Genomic DNA, 22,456 nt, shown 5'->3' on the forward strand with positions numbered 1-22,456 from the left:
AGTACCCGGAGGACCTGGAAGCTGTAGCCCGGACCAGCGTGAGTCTGACACAGAGGGGGAGCTGGAGCTGCCAGCAGCGGAATACCCGGACGGGCTGGAGGGACCGGAGAGACCTGCTTGAGAGACCGGGTAGGAAGTAGCACAGGGGCAGAACTGCACCATGGGGTGGGTGTGTTTGGCCAGCGGGCGCAGATGGCCCCCCGCAGACCCAGCGGTGGGACCTTCGCCTCCCGCCACTGCCAGGGCCCTGGGCTGGAACGCAGTGGAGTTGGGTGGGCCTGTGTTCCCCTACCCCGGCCAACCTGCCTTGGGTAGCAGAACTGCGCTGCAAACCCATACCAGCGCCGCCCCCCCCCACCCGCCTGAGGGGCGCGCTGCAGACTCGTGCCGGCGCCGCCCCCCCGCCCCGCCTGAGGGGCGCGCTGCAGACACCGGCCGGCGCCGCCCCCCCCACCTGAGGGGCGCGCTGCAGACACCGGCCGGCACACCTTCCCCGCTAATTCCCCAGCGCCCGAAGGGTGTGACTAAGGCCTGCCAGTGGGACCATAGCTCTCCATCGCCACTAGGGGCTCGGAGGACTGACTGAAACCTGTCACAATTACCTTTATCAACCAAACTTGTAATCTCATATAAAAAAAGATATCCAGTTAGTTTGACAAAATCTGTTTTCCATAAAACCATGTTGATGGCATTAAGTATATCACCCTCCTTTAATTCTTTATTAATCAACTCCTTGATTGGCCATTCTATTATTTTGCCCAGGATTAATGTCAGGCTGATAGACCTATAATAAGACCTGGGTCATCTTGTTTACCCTTTGTTAAATAGTGGAGTAACATTAACTTTAGTTTCATTGGCAGTTATGAAAAGGTCCTCTTGAGGCTATGGACAATTATTCCTTTAAATTTTTATTTAAAAGATAAAATCACAACTGAAACCAGGATACTATTAGTATTTTACAGCTTTGAAAGAGCTATTTTTTGAAAAAGTCAAGGGGGGGAATCCATTTCATACCACAGTGCCTGACTGACATCTCCACTGTACTGTCAAGATAAGCCATCCATTAGTCTGAGATTGGTGGATGTGACATATAGAGAAAAGAAAATAGGAAAAAAAAACTTTTTTTCCTTTCAAATTAATAAGTCAGAATATGCGATTTTGAAAAATGCTCACCACTAGCTTCACTCTTTTCCCCTTAAAATCCATGATAAAATTCCCACTGACTTCCATGGAAGCAGAGGTATGCCACCATTGAGCACTTCTGTAACTTCTACTTGTACTACCCAGCTTAACATGGAATTGTAGTGATAGTTATTGATTTTTATATTTAGAAAAAAGCATCTTTTCATAAATATTGAATTGTGTTCTCGATCTTTGTGCTTATTTTCTATGAGAAAGATAAAAATGTCAGTTATCATTAGAATTATTAATTAAAATTTAAAAGCAGGCCAAAGAATACCATTCATTTTTTGAAGTTCTGAAAAATGTCCGCTTATTAACCTTTTGACAAATCTAGTCCTATTGTGTCAGTAATACTTTTGATAACTTTGGGTCAGACTGCTAACTTTCGGTTCAACATCTACACAATTTTACGTGCATCTATTTTCTGAAAAAAATTAAATTAAAACAATTTAAGAAAAATTAAATCAGTAATTCTTACCTTCATCCTCAGTGTAGCCCTTCCAGTCAAACGGAGTCACTGTTACATTAACAAATGTACCATTTTCACCTATTGTGCTGTTGAAGTATGAAGTAATATTTGTTTCCAGAGTAAAATTGTCTGGAGGCCACTGCAAGCATTTATGCCTCAAGTTACCCATGAACAGCTGCAGCCCTATTAGTGCAAATACACTCAGGCAAAATACAGTCAGAATCATGACATCTGAGAGCTTCTTCACAGACTGAATTAGGGCTCCCACAATAGTCTTCAAGCCTGCAAAGAGAAAGGGATTTTTATTATGATGTTCATCACATATTTAAAACATAAAAGTAACAATTTATACCAATAAAGTTAAAAATTTCATGCAGAAGCCCAAATAAATGGTTGTAATGTGTGTGAAATAACATTTTATGAAGAGTTTTCTCTTGTGAAGATGAATACATAGCTGAAAGTTTATGTTCATTTGAAATTGTGAATGTAAATGAATTGCACATATTCCAAAACACTTGTTTTAATGCCAAAACAAGTGATTTTGTTATTCATGTTTTACATGAATCTCATGTAAAGAAAAATCTTTCTTTTTAACTATTTGCCAATGGTAAATTTAACTATTTGCCAATGGTAAATTTAACTATTTGTCAATGCCTCCTGTCCCAAACCTTTGCTAGTATCAGTTTTATAACATACTGCATTGTTACAACAATAGTAAAGAGCTTGTTAAACAGCAAATGGGATCAGATTAAAGTTATAAAACTGGAGAGGGTTTGGAAAATAATAGAACTTTAAGATAATAAATCCCCCATGCGATGCCCATGCTATTCTTTATTATCTTATTCCTTTATCTTCATTAGTAAATCAGTGTTTCAAACAATTTTTGTTTTCACAGTCACAAATATCCACAGCAAACACTACATTACATCATAGTGGTAAAATACATATGGGTAAGAAAACCTCAGTATTACTGATTTTTTGTTGAATGTGGAGAAGAAAGCTTGACATCATAAGATGCAAACCACACAGGCTGTAAATTGCAATGTCTCATGCAAGAATTTGTTAAACTCAAAGGCTGATTTCAAAAGGAAAAAAGCTAATGTTAAAATGCAAAGAATCATAGATTTCAATCAATTCTATTATCTTATGATTCCTGTTTTGTTTTTTTTTGGCAAGCAACAAGGCTTGTGTTAAAATACTGTGAATTGAACTTCAATGGAATGAAATTCAGCCTCAGTGTTTAACCTAGCTCTCACCTGGAATGACTGATATTGTTTTCAATGCTCGGAGAACTCTGAATGTTCTCAACGCTGAGACATTGCCCAGGTCCACAAACTCTGTCACATATCTGTAATAGGGGAGTTCACACACAAACACAATGACAGGATAAAAAGGAACAGTTGGGAGGTACAAGGGACCTAACACCTTACACCAGTTACTTCTTACCTGGGATTACAGAAATAGTTTTCAAAGCTCTCAATACTCTGAAAGTTCGAAGAGCTGAAACATTGCCTAGGTTTACAAATTCTGTTACATACCTGTAGGATTAAATCACAGTTATTCAGAATTTAGGCAGATTTTATGCTACTTATGAGGGTCTTTCATCAAAACCTCTTTGGTGATTTTAGCTAATAAATTAAAAAGTAACAGTCAGCTGTTTACCTTTCACTGCAGTTTGCCTGCATTAATTTGCCTTCATGGCCTTCAGTTAAATGTAAATGTCTCTGAAGCAAACCACAGTGATTTTACTTTGAAAGCATAAAATTTATCTAGACTAGACTGGAAAATTGGAGCATATAATCAAAGGGGTTGCTTTATTCTGGTTAGAGAAAAATGCAGAACATCAAATTAGCTTCTATAACACTAACTGTATTAGTGGCTCCTGCAGTATATATGCTTACATTGGAAGATGAATACTACAATATTTATGACATGCAAGTCATTTTTAGACACAGAAAATACATATTCCCAAAAATTTCCAGTCTAGCTTTTTGGGGGTCTTTATTGACACTCATTTCATGGCCTTTTATGCTCTTCAGTTAAAAAAACAAAACAAAACTTACGCAAATGTAATGACAGTGAAATCAAGCCAGTTCCATGGGTCTCGAAGGAAAGTAAAATCTTCTAAACAGAAGCCCCTTGCAAAAATTTTTATAAGTGATTCAAATGTATATATTCCAGTGAAGGTATACCTGGAAAAAGTATCCAAGAACTTAATAAAGACAAATACTAATTCTTTATAACAGTTTTATTTTCTCGTTGCTAAAAGTCTTAGAAATAAAATTAAAGATTCAGCTAATTTCAAAAATTCAGAATAAATAAAGTAAATAAACAATGTCTATTAAAATGCATTATTCACCATTATAAGTATCCTTATATTCTAGTACAATATTTGTGATATACTTTTGACTTGTCAAGGGTGACTAGAGTGTATAAGTAGATGCTCTTTAGTAGCAATTGTATAAATCTAAAGAAATAATATAATAGATTTTTACAATACCATTCTATGAAATTATAGATGAAATTATAACTAAGGCCCACTTGGTCTATTATTGTTGTCCGACAACACTGTAAGATCAAGTTATTTTATATTGTCTGGGTCACTAACTTCTAAAACCTCTAATATTAACGCTGAAGAATAGCATGTGCTTAAAGTCCCATTTCAGTAGGACTACTGATGTACTTTCCTGAGTTGGCATCTACAACTAGTTTCAGAGTAGCAGCCGTGTTAGTCTGTATTCGCAAAAAGAAATACATCTCACATCATCCGAGAGCTGTAGCTCACGAAAGCTTATGCTCAGATAAATTTGTTAGTCTCTAAGGTGCCACAAGTACTCCTTTTCTTTTTATCTATAACTAGGTGGCTATTGTTTTACTACTAATGCAGTAGTATAATCAAATCAACAGTATTGGCCAGAAGGCATAAAAACACTATCAAGATGCTACGTCATAAAGATGAGGAAAAATCTTCATGTGAGTCAAAGAGTAATATTATCCATGAACATTTGCCTCACCTTTTTCTGTACTCAAATTTTTCTTTCGAAGAGAGGAAGATTTAAAACACAATAAATAGTTTTATTTAGAGAGAAAACAGTAGTAGCGTCACACACTGACTGCTGTCAATGTCCTTCACTGAAAATAAAATAATGGTTCCTAGAAAAATTCATTTAAGATATATGGATATATTTAAAAAATATAGGTTTAACTTACTCTACATTCTTTGTCCATTCCGGAGGGTTACTCATGGTCATAAACACACAGTTGGTCAAAATAGTGCACATAATAAGCATGCTGAACAATGTATGTTACAGTCAAGGAACACAACAGTAAATTACACAATAGCACATTAAAACACATTTTAATTTCAACCAAATTCTGACACATATAAAAATCCCATTGATTTAAGTGACAATTCCAGATATATTTTTAATACAGTATCAACCCAGAAGTTCTCATTAGTAAATTAAACTTTATTAGCACTAAATTCACTTGTGGTGTAAGCAGAAGCAATTCATTTTTTAAGTGTTCCTATCCAGTGCTTTGCGCACACTAAAAACAGTAACAGATCATAACAATATTAAGTAATGAACTCTCCTCATCCCAAAAGCTTGTTGACAGTAATAAATAGCAACTTCCTCCCTATCCCACTTGAATCTACTGGAATCTTCTCTAACAATTTAATAGCTTGGGAGAAAAGACACGTCTTGCAGGATGCTCAGAAAGTCCGAGAACTAGCTTCTCTTGGACCAAGGGAGGAAGCAAGTTCCAAAGTTGAGGAATCTTCATTGAGAAGAAGTTACCTGCAGCTCCTTTGTGATGAAATCAGGAGGCTGTCAGCTTGTGCATCTCCCCTGATCTGAACTGTCATGGTATTACATGAGCTTAAAGATAGCGTCTCTAAGGGACCTAGAACCCTGGATAACGGTAGCAAGACTCATATCTAAAAGACAAGGTTTCAACAGACTCACTGAGCACAAATAAAAAGAGTATTTAGTTACTGCTGCTTCTAGAAGCAGCTGGGGATACAACAACACATCAGGTAGCCAATCTACGTAACAAATGATGAATAAAGTCTCTTTGTTTACTCCACCAAATAAGCCAAAATAACCAATGTCTAGTTTTCCATTTACTTCCCCCAATCAAATAAGCATTATCACAGCACTGTCATCCACTTGATGAAGACATTGTACCCTATGTTTCCTCACCAACTCTCCTGGAATTTGATTTTGAACTAGAGGAGGGCAGCAGAATATAAGCTGAATCCTGGCAAAGAAAGAGCATGTCGGGGAAGATGGGCTCCTGTGAAACTCCAAAAGAAAGAGAGAAAGCCCCATTGGGGTAGATGAGCAAGTGCCCAATACTATTCTCTGTGACCTCTCAGAAAGACAACCATCAGGAGCCAGTAAGAAAGAACTGCCATGGAAGCGTGTCTTATTCTACCCATGCTATAATTCAATGCCATCTCATGGTCAATGGTAAGGAAAGCCACTGAAAGACTGGTATGAATCAGCATGGTAACCTGATCCTCATCCCAGTCGTCAACCAGAACAACTAGTGTAGCATCCCTACTACACTAAGGCCTACAACTCAAACTGATTGGGGTTAAGAAAACCTGAGTATCCTACGTGGCTGCAGCTGCCTCACTACATGTTCAGCAGTGTTTCAAAAAGACAGGAGATTTGACTGAGGCAACAAGTGTTTGCAGAAATACTGATTCTATGTAGTGTTATAAGTTTTTCACTTCCATTGATACTAAACATTCAGCATATATATCCAAGTGTTTAACAATAAGTGAAAGACTAAAATAAACAACAAACAGGAAAGTGATGCAAAATTACCACATGATGCCACATAAACTACAAAACGCTAGACTTTGTGCCAAATTTACTCTGGAAAAGATTTTACCTCTATTCACCCTTTATAAAAAATATGTTCCTACAAAACAGTTCATCGAAGGAGCTAATGTAGGGTGACCAGATATCCAATATTATCGGGATCATCCTGATATTAGGGGCTTTGTCTTATATAGGCAACTATATACTCTACCTGCTCCCCTCTCCACCCTAAAAAAAAAGTGTCCCTATTTTTCACACTTGCTCTGTGGTCACCTTAAGCTAATGATACAAACAGATATATCTAAGTATAAAAACACTTTACAGATACATTTGTATCCAAAAACCCAAATATGATTTGCAAATTAAAATTAAATTAAATGCTAATTTTTTTTTGCTTTTGAACACATTTGTAGGCTCTGGACACAGACTAAACTTCACTGTGTAGTTTAATACATTCATAGATATTAAGGTCAGAAGGGACCATTATGATCATCTAGTCCGACCTCCTGCACAACGCAGGCCACAGAATCTCACCCACCCACTCCTACGAAAAACCTCTCATCTATGTCTGAGCTATTGAAGTCCTCAAATTGTGGTTTAAAGACTTCAAGGAGCAGAGAATCCTCCAGCAAGTGACCCATGCCCCATGCTACAGAGGAAGGCGAAAAACCTCCAGGGCCTCTTCCAATCTGCCCTGGAGGAAAATTCCTTCCCGACCCCAAATATGGCGATCAGCTAAACCCTGAGCATATGGGCAAGATTCACCAGCCAGATACCCAGGAAAGAATTTTCTGTAGTAACTCAGATCCCATCCCATCACAGGCCATTGGGCCTATTTACCATGAATAGTTAAAGATCAATTAATTACCAAAATCATGTTATCCCATCATACCATCTCTTCCATAAACTTATCGAGTTTAATCTTAAAGCCAGATAGGTAGGTGTTTTGCCCCCACTGCTTCCCTTGGAAGGCTATTCCAAAACTTCACTCCTCTGATGGTTAGAAACCTTTGTCTAATTTCAAGTCTAAACTTCCCGGTGGCCAGTTTATATCCATTTGTTCTTGTGTCAACATTGGTACTGAGCTTAAATAATTCCTCTCCCTCTCTGGTATTCATCCCTCTGATATATTTATAGAGAGCAATCATATCCCCCCTCAACCTTATTTTGGTTAGACTAAACAAGCCAAGCTCCTTGAGTCTCCTTTCATAAGACAGGTTTTCCATTTCTCGGATCATCCTAGTAGCCCTTCTCTGTACTGTTCCAGTTTGAATTCATCCTTCTTAAACATGGGAGACCAGAACAGCACACAGTATTCCAGGTGAGGTCTTACCAGTGCCTTGTATAAGGTACTAAAACCTCCTTATCTCTACTGGAAATACCTCGCCTGATGCATCCCAAGACCGCATTAGCTTTTTTCACGGCCATATCACATTGGCGGCTCGTAGTCATCCTATGATCCAAGGTCCTTCTCCTCCTCCGTTACTTCTAATTGATGCGTGCCCAGCTTATAACTAAAATTCTTGTTATTAATCCCTAAATGCATAACCTTACACTTTTCACTATTAAATTTCATCCTATTACTATTACTCCAGTTTTCAAGGTCATCCAAATCTTCCTGTATGATATCCCGGTCTCTCTCTAAATTGGCAATACCTCCCAGCTTTGTATCATCCGCAAACTTTATTAGCACACTCCCACTTTTTGTGTGGAGGTCAGTAATAAAAAGATTAAATAAGATTGGTCCCAAAACTGATCCCTGAGGAACTCCACTGGTAACCTCCCTCCAGCCTGACAGTTCACCTTTCAATAGGACCTGCTGTAGTCTCCCTGTTAACCAATTCCTTATCCACCTTTCAATTTTCATATTTATCCCCATCTTTTCCAATTTAACTAATAATTCCCCATGTGGCACGGTATCAAATGCCTTACTGAAATCTAGGTAAATTAGATCCACTGCATTTCCTTTGTGTAAAAAATCTGTTACTTTCTCAAAGAAGGAGATCAGGTTGGTTTGGCACGATCTACCTTTTGTAAAACCATGTTGTATTTTGTCCCATTTACCATTGACCTCAAAGTCCTTAACTACTTTCTCCTTCAAAATTTTTTCCAAGACTCTGCATACTACAGATGTCAAACTAACAGGCCTGTAGTTACCCGGATCACTTTTTTTTCCTTTCTTAAAAATAGGAACTATGTTAGCATTTCTCCAATCATATGGTATAACCCCTGAGTTTACAGATTCATTAAAAATTCTTGCTAATGGGCTTGCAATTTCATGTGCCAGTTCCTTTAATATTCTTGGATGAAGATTATCTGGGCCCCCCGATTTAGTCCCATTAAGCTGTTCGAGTTTCTCTTCTACCTCAGATATGGTAATATTTAGCTCCATATCCTCATTCCCATTTGTCATGCTACCATTATCCCTAAGATCCTCTTTAGCCTTATCAAAGAGTGAGGCAAAGTATTTGTTTAGATATTGGGCCATGCCTAGATTATCCTTGACCTCCACTCCATCCTCAGTGTTTAGCAGTCCCACTTCTTCTTTCTTTGTTTCCTTCTTATTTATATGGCTATAGAACCTATAGTTGCAAAGGGGAATATGAAAAGTAATATTTTAACGCACTAGATTGATGTGTACATTTGTACTGCTGTTAGTAGTTCCTGACCATTTTCCCTGAAGTGATCAAAATCAGTAAAGAATGATGATACCTTTCAGAGTAAACATTCAAGTCACGCATAGGAACTTAGCTGCCCAGTTCCCACTGACGTCAGTGAGAGTCTCAATATTATTAACTGGCTTACTTCATTAATTTTGAAGGTCATATTATCAAACAAGCTCTGTATAGCGTAACTGTTATTCTGTGACTCAGAATATCAAATGTAGCAAGCATTGGAATACCCCTCACACAGCCAGAACAGACAGATGCAAGGAATTCCAGTTAACATGCTCAGAAAACCCCTTTGACATCATTTTGTGGAGGTAGTCTCTTTGGTAGTCTCAAAGGGCTTGTGAATGCTAGACTTCAGGCTCCAATGTATCAATATATTTAAAACACAGTATGGGGCAGATAATTAAGTACACAATACTATTAATGCTAAATATACATTCCTTTTTATGTATAGAATAAAATATTCTATTTTAGCAATATTTAGAAACCTCATTCAAATCAATGGAATACTTAATTTCTATTTTCATCAGCTCAGTGATGCTAAACTGGTTTTAAAAGAAATAAAATGGTCGGGATGGCACTACTATATTTATATAGTTAGACATAAGCTATATGAACTTATTAGAGATCACAATAAAAAATAAAAAACTTACATTAAAAGAATGTGAGGTTGCAAAGTCAGGCACTCAAAAGTTAGATAATGCCAGAACCAAGGTTGCTTGTGCAACTCCTTTGGTGCACAGGACAGACTGTGCTCTGGGTATGAAGGAGGACTTTGCAGTGAATGAGGCTGTTGCCTGTAGGATCACACACCTAACAATTTATGCAACAAAGTAGGCAGAGGCCCTGATTCATTCCCAGAGCACACTCCGCAGGATGATCTCTTGGCTGAAGAAGCTGAATAGCATGCTAGAGAACTGGCTTCTATCTTTACCTCAGCCAAGGAGTTTCTATGTGATTCTCAGTAAGTCACATAAACCAGAAATGTCACAGGTAGCACTGTGTTTCATATTTTCTGGGTACCTAACATGAGACACCTAGGGGCTGATTTGCAGAAGTGCTAAGTATTCATAATTGCAACTGAACTCAATGGTAACTCTGCTCCAAACGAAAAGTGCTATAAAATGCTCAGTATTCTGAAAAAAACACCATGCATTAGGCTTCTCAAACTGGGCAATCAAAACTGACACCTTTGATGATTTTAAATTTAATCTCTGTGCCTCAATTCCCCATGTGTAAAATGGGGATAACAATACCACCACTCACAAGGGTGTTGTCATGTGAAATTCAATAATATTTCTAAAGAACTAAGGTGCTTCACAATGAGAGCACTACAGAAAAAACCCTCAAGAGGAAATTAGTAATTCTGTATTCACTGCAGGGCTTGGATAGCACATGGAGCCATACACTCAACGATGTGGATAAAAAATATTGAAGAGCTACCCATTCAGTGAGCACCATTTATCCTGAGCATTGAATGAAAAAATAGCATGTGATCATGTAATTAAAGACTATACCATAATGTATATACACAGGGGGGCCTAATTAAGGTTGTACAGACATTTCCTAAATTAAGTGTTTGCCTTGCAACCTCAGAAATGTTCTTTAAATGCAGAGTGTGTGAGTGTGTGAGTGTGTGTGTGAGAGAGAGAGAGAAAGAGAGAGATATGTATGGATTAATCAATTCCATCATATATGATGGATTCCATCATGTGGAACCATACTGCCCTGCATATGAGAAATCAGTAGGATTGGGCTCTTTAGATCCATATGGCACAGCCTTCTACCACTTGTGCTCAGAGATTAACTGGCAGCAAAGGTCGTTATATTCTATGTGGACCTGTCACTAGAGGGGGATGGACACACATTTTGCCAATGGTTTCCCAGCTATTTTCTCACATCAAAGGAATGTTGAGACTCAGGACTCCTGGGTTCAGTTTCAGGATCTGTAGAGGAGTGTTCTCTAGTGGTTACAGACCTTTCTGCTCCTGCCCTGCCCCATCTTCTCCCTGTCCTCTTCTGTTTCTATGTCTGCTCCCCAGCTCTTACCCCGCCCCCTCCCCTGCTAGTATCCTCCCAGATATCAGTCAGCTCCTGCCTCTGTGCCCCTCTGCTCCTATTCCCCCATCACAGCACCTGCCTCTATCTCCTCACTATTCTCATTCCTTCTGCTCCTGCTTATCTCCCTCCCCTCTGGTTGTTCCTACCTACCCCCTATTATCTTCTGTATCCCTTTTCACCTGTTCCCCCTCCCTTCCAGGCTCTTATCCCCTCTCCCCCACAAGCTTCTGCTCCTGCCCCTCTGCCCTGCATCTCTTCTTCTCCCCTCCATCCCAGTTTCTCACCTCTCAAGTGCTCAAATGAATCAGCTTCCTCCTTCTCCTTCTTCCTAACTGGGTCCCAGGAGGGGGCGCAGCGAGAGCATAGGAGACAGAGCCCTTCTGCTCTCCGTTCCTGTGCCTGGTGCCACAGCAGCCACCAGCTGTGGAGAGGAGTAATTTCAGGGAAAGTCCTGGAGTCTCAGAGTGGAGCATGCTCAGTCATTCTGTGTGGATGGCACATGCACAATCTGGACACCTGTAGGTCCATGCTCAGTGAAGACAATCTTTAGAGAATTTAGCTGTCAAACTCTACCAAATCTTGATTGAGTATGTGCAAACTGTGACTTTTCAGAGACTTATAACTTGGCCAAATTTGAGCAGGTTTTCTTGGGGACAGCAAATTCCTGATGCAGAGGCCAGCTCACAGCCAAGTTTCATGACCCTCTCCAAACCATTGAGGTGCTAGACCTTCTTAATGCAACAGTTGTAAGATTTTTTTTCCAAAACGGGTGAAACAACATATTTTTTCCCAAGCCTCATTCTTAGAAATGGGTAATCCATTTTATCTGAAATTTTCCAAAAATATTCACCGTGAGGCAGACACATGGCATGGAAATTTTCAGCCTGAATAGTTTAAGTCTGGCAAAGTTATAAACAACTGAAGACAGAGTCTTATAATAGAAACAACATTAACTACATGCATCACTGCCTGTGCTGCTTTTAATATGTTGCATTGATATAAGTGAGCCCAGAGACCCTACTATCTACTCCTTATTGCTCAGATAAAGAAACCCCACCAGTGAGTCATATAGTAGTTGTCGCCTCTGTATATATTTAAAGGCATAAGTGACACAAGCAGACCATAAAAGAAATAATCCAATCCAGCGCAAGGAGATCTCCATCTAAAGAAGGTAAATTACTTGATCTCAAGAGGCCAGGTACTGTATGTAATAAAAATATCAGAATTTTATATACAAGCCCGCTTCCTTTTTGGTTATTGTGCATAACAGTTACTCTTTGCACACAGTTATATAAAATATATGGGACATGAAATTATTTCTATGATTACAGGTTTAAGAGAAACAATTTAAAAGGTGCTCAGAAATTCTCCCTCCTCTAAAATTCACAAACAAACAAAACACCCCCTCCTATTAATCATCCCATATCATCTTCCCAATGTTGGCCAATAATAGAATATTGAATCACAGATTTATACAAATACGGGCTTGTCTACATGGCAGCACAGTCCGGACTATGGGAGTGAGAATTTTCGAGCATGCTAACATGTTGCACTCTAACTGCCCTATGTAGACCCTGTTGGCGTGAACTAAAAGGTATTTAGAGTAACAGCCGTGTTAGTCTGTATTCGCAAAAAGAAAAGGAGTACTTGTGGCACCTTAGAGACTAACCAATTTATTTGAGCATGAGCTTTCGTGAGCTACAGCCTAGTTTGCATCAAAGGAGTCCCAGGCTATATTAATGAGAACTATACCCGCAGTTAGAGCACAACATGTTACTATGATCTACAATTCACATACTCATACACTGCAATGTGCTGCTGTGTAGACAAGCCCTATGAAACACTACAATATATTTTGTTAAACAGAGCACTATAGGCCCGATCCAGCACCTGTTAAGGTTCCCATTGACCTCTATGTAAATTGGATCAGGTGCTTAAACCCCAATCCTGCAAACACTTAAGCAGGTGTGAAACTTTACTCCTGCAAGTAATCCCATTGAGTTTGCTACTCATGTGTGTAAAGTGGCACACAGGGCTCAAGTGTTTGCAGAACTGAGGGCTTATTCGGAATTCAGAGACAAGGATTATTTTTGGCAACTTTAAAAAAATAAAAGTTTTGTGTACTAGTAATTCACACTACAGAAGAGGGTCAGGACATATACTGTACTTGAATGTCAAAATTATACAGGAGCCATCCTGTTGTAAAAATGCTATAGATTTTAATAATAATTAGATTAACAGGATTCCAGAGAAATGACTCTAAAAATGTACAGAATTCAAGATTATGCTATCCCTTCTAAAAGTTTTTTGAATTATTCCATAGATTTCTATTGAAGGAATATAATTATCTTTGAAATTCCAAGGATAATTAAAAAGAAACTATAGGAAGGTTGTAATTTTCTATTAAATTCTACAGAACTTTGCTATAAAATTTATATTGTAAAATAAAATTTAAAAAAACCTGCAAGTATTTTATATTTATAATGAAACAAACAATTGTGCAGTGTTATTTTTAAAGAGAAACATTTTGAACCAACCAGTTGAAAAGGATATGAATGTACCAAAATTTTAATAGCTATTTTTCTAAGAGGATTGAAAGGAGTTAAAATGTACAGGGCAGAGGTGGCACTGAATCGGAAGATTGCCTTCCCTCTATTCAATACTATAAAAGTCTGAAAAAAGAAAGAAAGAGCAGTTTAAATGTTTGCATTCTGCATTAACTTTTTAAAATCAAAAATCTTTTTTTAAATAATAGACAAAGTCTTACATTATGTTTCTACAGATAATTCAGAGAAAATCATATTTCTACATCCTTATTTTGGAAAGAAAACTTATTCCCATGACTTACCTGCTATATATTTGCTGTAAGGATACTACATTTGGTCATAGAATAATAAGGGTTTCATTAACTACACATTTACACACTTTTCTCTGTCACCTACACATAAAGTAAGGTGCAGAAGTGGTGAATTAAAAAATTAGTGAATATTTTATATCCTGATTATAACTAAATGTCTACTTTCCCCCTAAATACCAGAATCCTTCTCTCTTTGTTGCCTCTCCACAGCGCACACACACCCACCAAATCATGGGCCAGATAATAGGAGGGACTTTTTACTTAAAAATCTCTGTGAAGGATCCATCATTGACATTAACACCAATTATTCAACTCAAAGGGAGAAGTGGTGGTTGTTACCTGTGGAAAGTTGCCCCAAACCTAGAAGATCCCCTGCTGTGGCTCTGGCCCCCAGCAATACACCCAACTCTACTCTGGTTCCTGAGTGGTGCCCTCTATTTGAGCTGCACCAACCTGCCTGCTTCTCTCCGGCTCACCCCTGCTCCATGTCTCCATTCTATATGAGTCCAAAACCATACTTGTCTGGGAAAGGAGTGTACCACAGAGGCATCTGATCCCTGCTTCTGCATGGAGAAAAGGAGACTGTGTGTGGAGAACCCCTTCAGATATGGAACTAAAGACAATGGGGAACGATCTGGGCTGTGTTTACAGTTCTGGTAATAGATTTCAGACATTGATGGTCTTCAAACAGCAGAATCAGATGGTATAGGCATGGATGAAAATTTTTAAAATAATGAATTAGTCAAGAGGAACACATTTATTTGGCACAAGGTTTTAAAGCCTGAATTAAGAGATTTCCGGAAACATTTATAATCAATAAATACATTGAGGGGTGGTTTCTAATGTCTGCTAAACAGCAAAAAAGCACTTACTATGGACTCACAACCTCCAGATTGTCACATATCCAAATGATGTCCCTGTGTGCTAGATTCTGTATTTGTAGTTATGAGCTAGCTGACATATACGTAAAAAACAAACAAACAAATAAATAAATAATCACACATTCTGCTGACTTTGCATGTAGGGAGAATACACCACCTGCATTTAGTCAACTCACATCCTTTTCTGAATCTTTCTGAATCTTTGAACACAGGCATATTACTGATACTGTTACAAATAACACTATCTTGCCAAAGCTACAGTTTTGCGTGGAAGCTGCTGGTGCTCCTCCCAAGTGCATGTATTGTTCCACTTTTTGAGGACCTGCATATGCAGCTCCAAGATCAGAATAAGGCCCCATCATTTCAAAAAATTTCCATTTTCCCCCTTCAATCATCACTCATTTATATCCGCAGTGAAAGAAACATTGTGATTTATCATTAAAGTCCTCAAAATAGGTATATTGATCCTGTGACTTATAAGCCAAGACAAAAATTTGATTTCTGTCACTCTCTTCTTGTCCCTCTCTGCAGCAGGACACCCACCTCTCAGCCTCCAACAAGACACCTCCCTAGACATCCTGACAGCTGCTGGAAAAGCCACCTCAACACTCTGAGCTGAAGGCTACCTCTGTCACTAAGATGCAATGACAACATCGTGCGGATTTCTCTCCATGTCTGGCCTCAGTTTCGGCTGAAAACACCACCCCACTGCTGCGTCTCAGCCTAAGATGGGCTTTCTAGTAAGGGAGAAGCGAGGTGAGACTACATTTCCCAAGAACTCGGACACAGCCACTCTTCCCCCTCTTCTTTGCCACAGCAATTAGGCTATAAGCCAGAAAATTAGCCAGTCCTTACAGTGTAAAACCATCAGGGCCAGATTTTGTTGTTTCTACACAGGCCTACATTGGGGGCCAAGTGGAGCCTCACAACCCCTTGGGGATCACCAGCAGGTTGCACTGTGCACCTTAAGGTAATGCAGGCTGCTCTTTTCTCCATGTCTAGTGGAGATGCCTGAGCTCTTTTCCTTGCTGAGGTTGGTTTGCACACCTGAGCACTAATAGGGAGTAGCTTCTGTACCCAGAGTGGAGAGACTCAGATTTTCTCTTACACAGAAATGGGGACACAAGATGGAAAGGGTCTGTAAGCCCTCATTTTTACTCATATGCACAAGAGCCAAGGACAATATAGCCCTTTAGAATTAGTCAACTTCACAAAGGTTAATGAATACTGCTATCTGAACATGGACAACTGATATGGGTATTCACCTATGTACTCTGTTCTATTTTGACGTGAGTTTATTTTGCAGGTGTAGGACTGCTGGAAATTAAGCTATCTGCAATAAAAATGTAATTTATTATACAATCAGATCTATGTTTGTGACTAGCCACTCTAATGTCAAATAGAGGCTCTAAAATTTTTGTCTTTTGAGTCCAATTTCAGATTATCCAATATTAAAATGTTGTCTTTTGTGGTATATTTTGAATAAAAGATCATTTAGAAAGAGTAAAAAACCATCAGAACCAACATGCCTGCCCATTTTGTTTATCTTGATCCAATTTTTCCGTTTTTTTCACTATTTTCCTAAATCCTTGCTTTCTCTATATATTAATGGCATTACCTGAGGGATGAATTTGTCTCCAGATCAATTTGCATATTTTAATTTAATATAAATTTTAGTTGTGACTATATTCCTGTATTATTCTGTGCAAAATTATATGGAAGCTCAAATGCTATCCTTTGCAAAACTGTTTTTTAAAAATAAAATTTTAAAACACTGCAGAGAAAACTTAGAAACACTGTGGAATATGTTCTGAACTGCGATGAAGGCAAGAATATAGTGCAACCAAATATGGGCAGGATGGTGTTAAAAGGGTAATGACAATGGGGAAAGAGTGTGGAAAATATGACCCAGTGAGACAGAGATGGAGAAGTTAATAGGAAGCTTGAGATGAAGGGGGACTGGTGGAGGTTGGGGGTGCCAAAGCAATGGGAGAAAACGCAAACGCATGAGAAGGATACAAAGAACATTGTGTGAGGAACAGCTGATGGAAGCGAACTGAAATAGTTGGATATACTAGCAGGAGCCAAGCTTTGGTGTGAGAAAGTATATCTGTGTCAGCCAGACTAGGAGAGGAGATGAGTGCTGGACAGTAAGGATAGATAAGAGAGACAAGTGTTGGGGGGAGAAGCTGCAGAGACAGCCAGGAAAGAGCTGTTCTTCAATATGGGTCAATATAAACTTATGTGTGTGGCACAATGAGAGCACTGCAAAACTTTTACATCAGAGCAATCATGGGCAAGCTAAGAGGATGAAACTAATAAGAGCACTACATTCAGCACTAGGGCCAGCCACTCCACCTTTAATTCACCTAATTTTGCCCTGCTATTGAAGACATTTCAGAACATTGTGTATCAATGGCAGTACTTAGGGACAATTGGTACATGTTGATGACAGAGTAGTTGAGTGATGGGGTACGCAAACCCCACACTGGGCTGGAAGGGGTTAAGGGACCGTCCTGGGCCCAGGTACTCCACCCCTCCAGAACATGCTCCAGATGGAGAAGGGGTTGAAAAGGGAGCAACCCAGCTCGGAAGGGAGCGGAGGACAGACCTACACCCTGAAGGCTCCTGATAAGAGCACCAGAAAGGCCTCCCTGAGGGAATAAGAGTATATGCTGAGCCCAGCTGGAGCTGATGATTTGATTAGCTTTTCTTTTGACCTTATCTGGGACTGAAAGTTAGGAGAGTAAAGCAGTGGTCGGAAGTGACCCAAGGAGAGTAACTCAAGGGGTACCTTAGAGGGCCAGACACTGTTGACCCTCCTAGGGTCCTGGGTCAGAGCCAGGTGACATGGGTGAGCCTCAGCTCTGCTACCACTATAGGAGAGACTCAAAGCACCTGTTCAACCCACCATACCTCTGATTAAAGAAGGACCAGGACTGTAAGACCAGCTCACCGGGAGGAATACTAGGGGTGCTAACCACTGGGCAACCTAACCCACAAAGAACTCTATTAAGTGTAGTTAAGGTAGTCTTAACTCTTTGTTGCCTGTTTTGTCAGTTTATATCAGACTGTGATATTATGTCAACCCTCAAAACAATGTTTTCTGCTATGTTTAAAATGCTGTTCCACCTTACATAATGGCTGTGTAAATAGGAAAAATTATCTGTGCTTAGCTGAAAATTTCCTTTCTTTGTGAAGTGAAGTTCATAGGTCTGCTATAATGGGTACAGCCATCTGCTTGCAGTTTGGGGGCAGAATTAGATCAGCGACTGGCAGCAGGGGAATCCCCCGCTCCTTGAAGCTCCTTACAACTGAAATAACTTCCACTGCCAGGATAATTTAAATCTACTTTCCTAATTACAGATTGTGTTAAATATACTTTGAGGAAAAAGCACAATAATGTCTCATACTGCAGTGTGTGGTAAATTCCATCTAATGACAACAAACCTCAACAATTTCCATCTCTCTTCGGGATGATACATTTGTTTCCTGGGTGGGCCAGATCTATAGACCTTATTACTCTAACAAAAGAAATTTTCAGGTAAGGATGAATAAATTCTCCCATTTTTCTTTGTGCTGAGATCCACAGATTTGCTACAGTGGGATTTTCATACCAGTATGCCTCCACAGCAGGAAGCAGGATCAGCCTGTAAATGTGGACAACCAAAACAAGGTACATTACATATAAATATCACTTCCATCTTCTCAAATTTCTGCCAAAAGAAAGGAAAGCGTATTGGCTAAGCCTGGATGAACAAGATGCAGAATTTTGTGAATTTCTATATTGATGGCCATGTGGTATCTAACAAATTTTAATATAGGATACCAGACTGCTTTGCCCTGAGATTCTCTGTGCGCCTAAGGACTGGACTTTGATGCTTAACCAAAGGAAGAATATTTCTTGAATATATCTGGAGAACGACTGCTATGACAGTTGTAAGAATTACCTCTCTGAATTAACAGTACAATAATGGGTTTCATTAGAGAAAGCTCCCCGTTTCAAATAAAAAAACCCCTCACCTGATTGGAGATAGTAGCCCTCAGAAGACCTAATCATGGATAGGTATAACAATACCTTCTGCAGGGGGTCAACCTGGGCAGTGCTGTGAAGAACAAAATGAGGTTCTAATGTTGTTCTCTGTGACCTTGTGGGTTTGGAATGTGATCTAGACTGTACAAAGCATTTAAGATGGGGATTTGTACAATCCTTCCTTTTCTTGAACATATTGATAACACTGGACTACAGAGACCTGACCCTTTTTTGACCACAATGAAGCCATTCTGGAGGAATGGTTTAACATGATAGTTTTACTATGGACTTTGCAGCAGCCAATGGAACGAGTTCAATTTGGTGGCTTCTCTTTTGCGGTCCATGAACGTAATAATCACTTCATCCAAATATTCATTTTAGTTTGGTCTGTTCCCACCTGGAGGGTCCATTTTGCAATAGCAGACCTCCTTCCTCAGTGAGACAGATATCTCAAGATGCTTAGTCAAGCCTGAAAGCCACAGTCTCTTCAGTCAGAAATGCATAAACAACATCACTGCTGCTCTCTCATTCCTATCTTATGTATTATTGTGTGGAGCAGTGGAAAAGGTGGGAAGTCATATAGTAGAGACCTTGCCCAACTTTGTGAGATATCATTCACTACCATGCATCCCAGATCCTGACAACAGAGGCCACAGGGCACTTTATTTACTGTTTCCAGATGCAAAGAGATCAATCATCAGCCCAACAAACTGATTTACAAGTAAGATATTTCTGTGTGTAGTGGCCACTCTGCTAATCCAACTTCTGCTGTGTCAGTCTTGATATACCTCTCCTCCTTGGTGGACAGAGACAGCAAACTTTTCTCCACCCAGGACAGGAGAATTTCTCTCTGGAGTAGGGCTGATCATGCTCTCCCTAGTGATTATGAAAACGCTATCAAGATATGTTGACTGTCGCAATCAGAACTGGCCTGTTTTCCATGGAAGGAGCAGTTCTCTTAGACCTCAATGAATCACTGTATTCCAGAGGGTTGATGCTGTGCTCTCTCTTTCTGGTACCCATTTCCTGAACTGTGTCAGGAAGAGCCCTTGAAAATTAAATTCTGATTCTTTGCATTCACCAGTTGTGGGAGCAGAGATTATATAATTAGAGCTAGGTCTCTGCCAACAGATGAGATAGGGTAAGACACAGAAGGCATCCCTGGAATTACTGGATCATATGAACTTTGGATCCTGGAAGCTCTGTATGTGATCAGAACTCCCAATTTGCTCTAATAAGAATTTGATTTTTGTTTTTGTGACATCACCTGTTTTCCATTACAGCTATCTTCATCTCAAGTTAATATTCTTCTGAGATAAGACTTTGTACCTGGTAATATGACTCCTCAGCCCAGATCTGTGACTGATTTCTCTAACACTGTGCATCTGTGTTTGGCCTGAATCCAAGGTACTCCAGGAACTACATTACTCTGTGTGTTTCCTTCATTTTTCTGTACAGAGCCCTGATCAGAAAAATTGTCCAAAACAAGGTAAGCTAATTTCCTTCTCTAAAGCCAATATTATAGCTACCATGATCCTGAAGAGACGCCCCAGGAGTAATGCAAGATCAAATGGTAATGATTGATTGGGATGGTAGGATGGGTATTCTATGAAGACAAGCTCCTTTAGGAACTTATTTATATGTTTCAGACTGAGCCTTGGTCTGCTTGTCCCTGCTTCTCTGATGCTAGAAATAGAACAGGGAGTGGGTTGTAATGCTGTGATCTGAAATAGATGATGTCTACTTCAATTCGTGTCATGGCTTTTCCATGGGTTGCAGAAACTGGGTTGGGACAAAACTGTTCCTGAAATTCTCGCACACTACAGGGTATCTCCACTGGGCAACATTCACTGACCTCATTTGATCAAAGCTATAAGAAGCCCTTCTGGTCTCAAATTGAAAGAGCATGGAACTATTCAGGGTTTTAATTACAATTATGGCTGGCTGGGAAACCTGCAGATAGCTCTAAATCAGTAGAACTGATTCTGGCTACTAATTGCAAACTAATTTTTTCTTGTTGTACTTCACAAACTGCTTCAACTTGCTATATGACCTTTACTCTTTTCCATAGCATCTGACAGGATTGCAAGTCGATTTTTCTAATGAATCATAGAATCACAGACTTTAAGGTCAGAGGGGACCATTATGATCGTCTAGTCTGACCTCCTGCACAATGCAGGCCACAGAATCTCACCCACCCACTCCTGTAACAAACCCCTGACCTATCTCTGTTCTATTGAAGTCCTCAAATTATGGTTTAAAGACTTCAAGGTGTAGAGAATCCTCCAGCAAGTGACCCGTGCCCCACACTGCAGAGGAAGGCGAAAAAACCCCAGGGCCTCTGCCAATCTGCCCTGGAGGAAAATTCCTTCCCGACCCCAAATATGGCGATCAGCTAAACCCTGAGCATGTGGGCAAGACTCACCAGCCAGACACTAGGAAAGAATTTTCTGTAGTAACTCAGATCCCACCCCATCTAACATCCCATCACAGGCGATTTGGCCTATTTACTATGAATAGTTAAAGATCAATTAATTGCCAAAATCATGTTATCCCATCATACCATCTCCTCCATAAACTTATTGAGTTTAATCTTGAAGCCAGATAGGTCTTTTGCCCCCACTGCTCCCCTTGGAAGGCTGTTGGAAGGCTGCTCCCCTTGGAAGGCTCTGATGGTTAGAAACCTTTGTCTAATTTTAAGTCTAAACTTCCCGGTGGCCAGTTTATATCCATTTGTTCTTGTGTCAACATTGGTACTGAGCTCAAATAATTCCTCTCCCTCCCTGGTATTTATCCCTCTGATATATGTACAGAGAGCAATCATATCTCCCCTCAGCCTTCTTTTGCTTAGGCTAAACAAGCCAAGCTCCTGGAGTCTCCTTTCATAAGACAGGTTTTCCATTCCTCAGATCATCCCTAATAGCCCTTCTCTGTACCTGTTCCAGTTTGAATTCATCCTTCTTAAACATGGGAGACCAGAACTGCACACAATATTCCAGATGAGGTCTCGCCAGTGCCGTGTATAACGATGTTAACACCTCCTTATCTCTACTGGAAATACCTCGCCTCATGATGCATCCCAAGACCGCATTAGCTTTTTTCACGGCCATATCACATTGGTGGCTCATTGTCATCCTGCGATCAACCAATACTCCAAGGTCCTTCTCCTCCTCTGTTACTTCCAAGTTATGCGTCCCCAGCTTATAACAAAATTTTTTGTTATTAAACCCGAAATGCATGACCTTACACTTTTCACTATTAAATTTCATCCTATTACTATTACTCCAGTTTACAAGGTCATTCAGATCTTCCTGTATGATATCCCGGTTCCTCTCTGTATTGGCAATACCTCCCAGCTTCGTATCATCCGCAAACTTTATTAGCACATTCCCACTTTTTGTGCCAAGGTCAGTAATAAAAAGATTAAATAAGATTGGTCCCATAACCGATCCCCGAGGAACTCCAC

At 39.7% G+C, this 22,456-nt stretch overlaps 1 protein-coding gene across 4 annotated transcripts in view; it reads right to left on the minus strand.

Moving 5' to 3' along the window:
- LOC311528423 (sodium channel protein type 1 subunit alpha-like) overlaps window positions 1–22,456 on the minus strand; it is a gene marked incomplete at its 5' end in the record, with an annotated part of 180,082 nt that overhangs the window by 90,471 nt on the left and 67,155 nt on the right. For 3 of the 4 annotated variants that reach the window (XM_084643441.1, XM_084643442.1, XM_084643440.1), the window contains 4 exons: window positions 1,661–1,933; window positions 3,098–3,189; window positions 3,715–3,843; window positions 4,862–4,941. In XM_084643441.1, coding sequence (XP_084499567.1) covers window positions 1,661–1,933; window positions 3,098–3,189; window positions 3,715–3,843; window positions 4,862–4,941 — 574 coding nt within the window. Of the gene's footprint in view, window positions 1–1,660; window positions 1,934–3,097; window positions 3,190–3,714; window positions 3,844–4,861; window positions 4,952–13,772; window positions 13,892–22,456 lie in introns of those variants that run through there. The other variant, XM_084643443.1, reaches the window with a different exon arrangement.

The sequence above is a fragment of the Lepidochelys olivacea genome (genome assembly GCF_965140295.1).
Source record: "Lepidochelys olivacea isolate rLepOli2 genome assembly, chromosome: 11".
NCBI classification, from domain to species: Eukaryota; Metazoa; Chordata; order Testudines; family Cheloniidae; genus Lepidochelys; species Lepidochelys olivacea.